This window comes from Mesoplodon densirostris, chromosome 7 (genome assembly GCF_025265405.1).
Source record: "Mesoplodon densirostris isolate mMesDen1 chromosome 7, mMesDen1 primary haplotype, whole genome shotgun sequence".
Taxonomy (NCBI): Eukaryota; Metazoa; Chordata; class Mammalia; order Artiodactyla; family Ziphiidae; genus Mesoplodon; species Mesoplodon densirostris.
This window is the reverse complement of record NC_082667.1, coordinates 115,896,642-115,905,648: the sequence shown is the minus strand read 5'-3', so window position 1 is coordinate 115,905,648 and position 9,007 is coordinate 115,896,642. Positions and strand designations below refer to the sequence as shown.

Here is a 9,007-nt window from a genome sequence, read left to right as displayed (position 1 = left end):
TTTGTACACCAATGTGCATATCAGCATTATTCGCAATAGCCAAAAGGTGAAAATAATGCACGTGTCCATTAACCGATGCATGGATAGGGACTTCCCTGGTGGTCCAGTGATTAGGACTCAGCGCTTTCACTGCAGTGGCCCCGGGTTCAGCCCCGGGTTCAATCCCTGGTTGGGAAACTAAAATTCTGCAAGCTGCATGGCTCGGCCAAAAAACTCCAAACAGATGAATAAATAAACAAAATGTGCTATGTACATATGATTGCTTATACATATGCTGCCAGCGAGAAGCAGCTGACCAAGTCCAGTGCACCCAGAGTCAAAGCCAAGATCATTGCTGAAGGTGCCAACGGACCGACAACTCCAGAAGCTGATAAGATTTTCCTAGAGAGGAACGTCATGGTTATTCCAGATCTCTACTTGAATGCTGGAGGAGTGACAGTATCTTACTTTGAGTGGCTGAAGAATCTAAATCATGTCAGCTGTGGCCGTTTGACCTTCAAATATGAAAGGTATTCTAACTACCACTTGCTCATGTCTGTTCAAGAGAGTTTGGAAAGGAAATTTGGAAAGCATGGTGGAACTGTTCCCATTGTACCCACAGCAGAGTTCCAAGACAGGATATCGGGTGCCTCTGAGAAAGACGTCGTGCACTCTGGCTTAGTTTACTCCATGGAGCGCTCTGCCAGGCAAATCATGTGCACAGCCATGAGGTATAACCTAGGATTGGACTCAAGAACAGCTGCCTATGTCAACACCATCGAGAAAGTCTTCAAGGTGTACAATGAAGCTGGTGTGACCTTCACATAGACCGGACCAGACTGTGGCTGACTTCTTCACTACCCTCTTCACCTCTTCATCTGCAGACCTATCACAAGTTTACATGTAACCACAGAAATCTCTCTCTCATGACAATAGATAATGGACACCTTTCGCAACAAGTCAATCCAAATCAGCCCCTTAAGAAAAAAAGTTAGGGGATCATATACAAGCTAATAAGTGATAGTAGAAATTAACTACATCAGAGAGCCATTTGGGCATTTTACCTTTAAATAAAGTCTTTTCCCTCTGCCTGTGCTGCCTTGCTCCATGGCTGTTTCCCAGCACAGTCAGCTGTAGCCCTGGGAAAGCTCCTTTTGTCCAGGAGCAGTCAGTCCCTTGCCACTTCAGCTCGGGACAGATCTATCAGGTGCTCTGACACATTTAAGAAGCAGGTATATGGCATTTTCAGGAGGTAGCATGGTCCTCAAGTGAGTTATTGGTATTTTACATCAGCAAAATAACTCAATTTTATAGGTTACAAACAAAAAAACCTTTCTTTTTATGCATTTTATTCTTTTAGAATAAAATAAGTACATGCTGCTGTAATAAAATTGCCTTTAATCACTTAACAAGCCTAAACTTGACTCAAGCAGTGAATGCCTGTAAACACAATAAATGAAAAAAGCTAGTATTTTTATAACATAAAACACTATCATTTATAACCTGTCAATTGCATATTGTCATCCAGCAAAAGTAAAAAGCCTGGTAGACCATTAAGTTATCTTCATACCTGCAAATGATGGAGGCTATTTTTGTTAAGACTGTCGGAATTTACTAACCACAATTATGACATATAGTCCAAAGAACGCAGTAACCTCCTTATAATGTTAATTAATTGTCCTCTTTTGAAGATCTATTGTGTTGACTAATTGAACAATAATTCAAGTAGAGTGCCCCAGAAAAAAACCACTTGGGCTCCCTCTTTGGAGTCTGGCTGGCGGCTCTGAGCATTGCCAATGGCCCCGATGAGCCCTGACTTTGTGTCCTCATTTAAAGGCCTCATCTTCTGCACGCGGCTTCATTCCCAATGGGCTGAAACAACCTGGGGTTGTGTTTTCTTTGGGAGTTCTTTGGCCAGGGACTTTTGAATAGTGGTGTCCCAATGAAGTACTAGATATTATTTATATAAGAATGAGCTTCTTTTTTTTAACAATAATATCCTATCAGAAATTTCTAACTACTTTGTAACTGCATGACTTAATCTGGTGACAAAAGCAGTTATTAAAAAGCCTACCTTGGGCTTCCCTGGTGGCGCAGTGGTTGAGAGTCCACCTGCCAATGCAGGGGACGCAGGTTTGTGCCCCAGTCCGGGAAGATCCCACATGCCGCGGAGCGGCTGGGCCTGTGAGCCATGGCCGCTGAGCCTGCGCGTCCGGAGCCTGTGCTCCGCAACGGGAGAGGCCACAACAGTGAGAGGCCTGCGTACCACAAAAAAAGAAGAAAAGGAGGATATTCTGGCATGTGCTATGACATGGGTGAACCACGAGGACATCATGCTACTGAAATAAGCCAGTTGCAAAATGACAAATATTGTATGATTCCCCTTATATGAGGTTCCTAGGGTAATAAAATTCATAGAGACAGAAAGTAGAATGGTGATTGCCAGAGGCTGGGGGAAGGGGGAAATGGGCAGCTATTGTTTAATGGGTACAGAGTTTCAGTTCAGGAAAATGACAAGGTTCTAAAGATGGTTATACAGCAGTGTGGATGCACTTAATGCCACTGAACTTAAGAAAAAGTTAAATGGTAAACTTTTTTTTAACAGAAAAGTTTATTTTAAATTTGACAATCACACATTTGAAAATGGTAAACTTCATGTTATGCATATTTTACCATAATAACAAAAATAAACCTAACCAGTACACTAGATCTCAAACCCAAATCTTTAGACTCCAAACCCAGTGTCTCCTTCCATCACTTATGCTCTCCAGCTCAAAGGCCCTGCACATCATTTGTGCTTAATAAAAATCAGGTGAACAAGTGAATTAATACAAAAACGAATGAATGCATTAATGTTTATTTTTAGTTAACCTGCGGGCTTTTCATCTCCTGGCAAAAAGCAAACGTTTTAATTTGTAGTCCTTAACAGTCTGGAAAGTATCATAAAAGTTCAACCCAGTTTCTTACTTCAGGAAACCTAGAGGCATGTCCCTACCACATATGTGAAGTTCACACTGACATGTCCACATTTAGCCCAGGAGAGTTTATTTGCCTGTGTATGTATATTTCGAGTGTGACCTTGGAGTAGAAACACCTTGAAGGCAGACACAGTTTTCTTTGTATCATTCACAATAGCTAGTTCAGGGAGTTTATATACTCAGCTGCTACCCCAGAGCCGTTGTAAACATGGTAGCTGGGCAAAAGTAGCCTTGAGACATGCTCTGGGCTTTAATTCACTCCCTCACCAAGCCCTGGTGACATTTACATTCTAGATGTTTAGATGTCATCCTCATTGTCACCACTCTGATTAAGGCCATTATCTGTCACCTGACCCCTTGCAGGAGCCTCCTAACTGGTCTCCTTCTTTCTCCCTTGCACCCTCCCCTACATCCTTCCATTCCCCACAGAGCAGCAAGGCTATGAATCGGATTATGTTCTACCCTGGCTTAAAACCTTGAATGACTTCCCGCTGTGGAAGGATACAGACAAAATCTCCTAACTTGGCCTAGTTGGTCCTCATGTGTTCTATCAATCCATGTAAACAGTCAAGCCTCGTACAGAACCACCTCCTATATCTTCTCTGGGCTGCAGCCAGATGCTCTGGGCCTGATACTGACCAGGGTCCTTGGCCTTCCCTGGTCAATAGAAATTGACTAGAGACCAGGCAAAAATTCAGGCAAGGCTTTATTGGGGCCCCTGCGGCAGCAGGGAGGGGCGAGAACAAACAACAGTTTCCCTTGCTTGCTCGCTCCCTGAGCGGGGGCAAGCTTGCTCCTTATATAGGGTGAGGGTAGGGGTGGGTCCAGGGGTCGGGCCAGAGGGGTGGCTTAGGTGGTCTGCCCACCCCTTAGGCGGTGTTGAGTGAAGGGGGCATGCGCAGTACCCTGCTTTTGCTCCAGGCTCTTCAAAAGTAGCAGTTGCGTTTTTTGGTCTCTTTGTATCTTTTGTCCACAATTTTGCCCCAACTGCACATGCACACAGTTACTTTTAGTCCCATATAGTTTTTCTTTTAATATTCTGTTGCTGGAGGAGAGGTATGTCCATGTGCAAGCATTGCAGCACTGCAGCAAAGGGTCCCAGGTCCCAGCCTGTCTTGGGTCTTCCATTCCTGAAATGCACAAGTCTTCCCACTACAAAATCTTTGTGCGCACTGTTACCTCTCCTCCCTCCCTTCCCTCTCCGTCTGCCAGTTCAGTACTTATTTATCCTTCAGCTCTCACAATAAGCATCAATTCCTCAGCAAAACCTTCCCTGGCCTCCTCTTGCATCCCACTCAGGCTTGGTCAGCTTCCTTTGGAACAAGCTATCATGGATCAGTGTTCCTTTCCTACAGGACACCTCCCTCAGTTAGTAAGTACACATTCCTTCCCAGCACTATTTGATCAATGACTATCTCCCTCACTGAGCAGACTCTAAGCTCCATAAAGACAAAGGCCCATCACTGAATCACCATTGTCTAACACAATGCATGGTGTATAATAGCTGCTCAATAAACATGTGTGGGAAGAAAAAAGGGAAGGAGAGAAACAAAACAATAGGGGCCTCTTGTGGAATGTTAGGAATCCATACAGCACCATATTCACACAGCACCAGCACTGTTTGACATAATAGCTAAAATTCAGCAGACACATTTCCAAGGTGCATCTTGGTTTTGCAGGCTTGGTCAAATGGCCAAAATTCTCTAATTTCTTGTTTGTTCGATTTATTTCTGCAGACAGATATAGATTCCTACTAAGCGGAAGGCATGTATTATTGGAAGGATGCTTCTCAACTAGAAGGTAGCCTTCCAGAGAGGGATATATTAGAATTTCAAGGGGGATTCCTACTCAGAGTGCAAATAAACCCACAACCAGTGTGATGGTACTTGAGAGGGCTAGCAGGCAGAAAGTGAGGCAGAGGTGAATCAGACAGTCCATGACATCAAAGAAGTTACTCTTGAATGTGGGAAAGACATGAGGCTAGAACTATACTATGAGGCAATTTGCTAAAACAAAGAGAAAGGGGGAATTCCCTGGCGGTCCAGTGGTTAGGACTCCATGCTTTCACTGACGAGGGCTCAGGTTCAAACCCTGGTCAGGGAACTAAGATCCCACAAGCCACGTGGCACGGCCAAAAAAAAAAAAAAAAGAATACAGAGAAAGGTGCCCACAGAGCACAAAGGAGGAGTGACTAGTTTCAGCCGGGGGAGGAGAGGAGAGGGTTCGTTCGTTACTTTGGAGCTGGACCCGGAAGGGTAGGCAGGACCTCACGGATAGCCATGAGGGACAGCCAGCTGGACCTCTCTCCAAGAAAGATGGTGAAGGCTAACTATCAAAGAGCTTCACCAGAGGCTCTGTGAGTATCAAGTACCGCCTCTTGACAGCAGATAATTCTAATATATTCCACTACACAGCAATTGTGCTCAGCTGATCAATAATATTACTTCTGTGAACTGAATGTATCTAAGCTTTTTCCTTCACTACCCAAGAAGGTCTTGATTTACCAGCATCATCCGTGTGTGGGAGAAATGATCCTAGCCACCAATAGCAGATTAGCTGAGGAGGAGTTGACTCATATCTAGAACTAACTGGTGATTTCTGTTCCATCTCTGTTCTTACTGGGCTGCCAAATGCCTGGCACTCTCTGTGACTTGATCGATTCAGTTTGACCCCTGGAGAAACACATAAACAAGGCATGTCTTTCCAGAACAAGGTATGAGGAAACAGAACACAGAGATGGTTCTAGACAAAACTGACATCAGCCATGTCTAGATGGGCACGCCTCGGCTCCCTAGCTAGTGTAGAGAACACCACTCATGGTTGTTAGTACTTCCTGGGTTCTGGGCATTATTCTAAAGTGCTTTGTATGTGTTAAGTTATTGAATCCTCACTGCAATCTGAGATAGGCAGAGTCATTGCCATGCACTTTAATAGGGGAGAGAGCTGAAGCCCAGAGGGGCTAAGTAGCCTGTCCAAGGTCACACAGCAGTGGGATTTGAACTCACAGCCCATGCCCTTCACCACCATGTTAGACTGCCTCTCATCCTCAGAGCTGAAAGCAAGGACATTGGAGTCAGGCAAAGCTGGCTTTCATAAGGGCTTCCTCACTTACCAGCTGTGTGATCTTGGCCCCATTATCTAACTTTTCAGGGCCATTTGCATTGTAATAAGCCCCAAAGCCTTAAACTTGGGGAACAACTCTCAGCTGGAGGAATTTGGTGTCTCAGCCTGCCAGTTGGCTCCCTCCCCCTGTCCCTGGCCCTCACCCCCAGCTGAGACTCTGATTTCATCTCCTACTTGCTGCTCAGCCCCAGCCTTCCAGTTCTGAAAAAGGATGTCCTGAAACAGGCTGAGCTGTGCCAAATGGAGGCCAAGTCTTGGAGTGCTTGGCCTCTTGGTCTCAGCCAGGCCCCAGAGCTCTAACGTGAGCCCCTGAGCTCCGGTGTAGCTATACCCATGTTTCGCCTCGTGTGGTCCCTCTGCCCCGTTAATAGGGCCCAAGGCCTTGCGTCTTTACCCAGATTCCTGCATGCACTCTGGTTTATACGCTGGGCTCCGCTCTGACACCTCCATCTGAATCCCAGTTCCAGAAACCTATCTAGCGCCCAGTCCTGGTGTATGGGTCAGTCCTGGCCTTGCATTTGCCAGTCCCTCTCCCCAGTTCAAGAAGAGCACTGCTCCTTAGATGACCCTCAGAGCTGGGCCTCTGCAACGATGGACTGGCCTCTCAGCTGACTGATTACCTGACCACTCGCCACACATGCACTCCCCAAACTGCGCTATCCACAGGCAGATAAGCCAAGTAATTCTCTTTTTTTTTTAAGATATAATCTATATAACATAAAATTCACCATTTTAATCATTTAAAGTTTACCTGGTTGTACAATCCTCACCACTACCTAATTCCAGAATATTTTCATCTCCCTATAAAGAAACTCCATACTTTTTTACCAGTCATTCTCCATTTCCCCACCCTGCAACCCCTGGCAATCACCAAACCACTTTCTGTCACCATGGATTTGCCTATTCTGGACATTTCATATGAATGTAATCGTATCTATTTGTCCTTTTTTGGTCTGGCTTCTTTCACTTAGCATAACGTTTTGAAAGTTCATCCATGTTATAACATGAATCAGTACATCATTCCTTTTTTTTTTTTTTTTTTTTTTTTTTTTTGCGGTACGCAGGCCTCTCACTGTTGTGGCCTCTCCCATTGAGGAGCACAGGCTCCGGACGCGCAGACTCAGCGGCCATGGCTCACGGGCCCAGCCGCTCTGTGGCATGTGGGATCTTCCCGGACCGGGGCATGAACCCACGTCCCCTGCATTGGCAGGCAGACTCTCAACCACTGTGCCACCAGGGAAGTCCCCCGAGCTTGGTGATTCTTAAACAAAACAGTTAAAAGTGTTTGACTCTGATGACAGATTCCTACTTTTGGGTCAGCTCTACCATTCAGGGCCCTAAGGCAGGTATATTTCTTGGGCGAGTTTTTTTTTTAATTTTCCTAACCATCAGTTTTCTCATCTGTTAAATGGGAATAACAACAGGATTGTTGGGTTCACTAAACGAGACAATGCATGTCAAATCCTTAGCATGATGCCTGTACAGACAATACCCTGACAAATGATGGCTCTCATTATGGCCGTCTTTCTTTGCCTACACACCTAGACCTCTGATCGGTTGGTCATTGCATCAGTCATGCAGCCAGTTAACAAATACAGAGAGCCCACCGTGTGCCAGGTACGATTTTAGGAACTAGGACTATGGTGCCAAAGAAGAAGAGACCTCACAGTTAGGGAGTTAATATTCTACGAGGGCAAGAGCCATCAGAAACACGCACATTTAAAAATAAAGAAGATTGGGCTTCCCTGGTGACGCAGTGGTTGGGAGTCCGCCTGCTGATGCAGGGGACACGGGTTCGTGCCCCAGTCCGGGAAGATCCCACATGCCGCAGAGTGGCTGGGCCTGTGAGCCATGGCCACTGAGCCTGTGCGTCCGGAGCCTGTGCTCCGCAGCAGGAGAGGCCACAGCAGTGAGAGGCCCGCGTACCGCAAAAAAAAAAAAAAATTAATAATACAATAAAAATAAAGAAGATAATTCTAGGAACTAGAAGAGTCTTGATAAAATAAAACAGGGTGATGTGTAGTGAGGAAGGTGAGGCTGCTCAGCTGGCCCAGCCAACACAAGCCTCTTGGAGGAGGGACATTGGAGTAAAGACCAAACGGGAGATGGGGAGGCAACCATTTAGAGGTGTGGGGAATAGCATTCACACAGAAGGAAACTCAGAGTCCCTGCGACAGGAACAGGGTGGGCATGGAGCCACAAGAAGAAGTGAGGGGAAGAGAGAAGAGAACAGCAGTAGCTCCCCGCAAGCCTGGGGTCATGGAGAAGGGACAGCAGGGGCCAAAGCGCTGCCGAGGCGCCGTGGTGAGACAGCAACAAGGAAACGGAACTGACAGTGGGGCCCCCGGAAGGGCGTCCGTGAACCTGGGCCCGACCCGGAGCGTGACATTTGGCCGGAGTTCTGGGTCCTAAATGTTCCCTATAATTGGCAGGAATCAAAGGAAGCTCCCCAGAGAGCCTCAGCCTGGACACCACTGTCACGTGCTCTGGGGAAGAAGTCCTGTCCTCACTCAGATTGCTTTAGTCCGATACAGAGCACGGATCACAGCCCTGGGAGAACGGTGTGTATTGATCTAAGCGCTTGCACTTTGAAGAGCTGCTAGAAGGAAGCCTGGACCCTCTCTGCCTTTCAGGGGATATCCCGGGTGGTGCTGGTGGAGTTGAGCGCTCGTCCTGTGATGCCACCATGTCTAAACACAAGCACCCAGCAGGCATCACGGAAAGGCCAGTCACAGCCCACGAGCTGGTCTGAGTGCTGCGGTGACCCCCTGTGACGACGCAGACGGCCGTGGAGGGCTCCAGGGGTGTTCGAAGAATGTGTGGTTAAGGCCGAGGATTTTAGACCGGGCGCTCATGGGTTTTGCCTGTGCTCTGGGTTCCACCACTTTCTAGCCATCTGGCTACCAGCAAGTTTCCTCAACAGTTTA

The 9,007-nt window shown here is 46.6% G+C and overlaps 1 protein-coding gene across 1 annotated transcript; it reads left to right on the top strand.

Moving 5' to 3' along the window:
- Nucleotides 1–255: 255 nt before the first annotated feature.
- Nucleotides 256–900, top strand: LOC132494268 (glutamate dehydrogenase 1, mitochondrial-like). Its single transcript, XM_060105272.1, has one exon. The coding sequence runs from the start codon at nt 256–258 to the stop codon at nt 805–807; it is 552 nt and encodes a 183-aa protein (XP_059961255.1). The 3' UTR covers nt 808–900.
- The last annotated feature ends 8,107 nt before the right edge of the window (nt 901–9,007 follow it).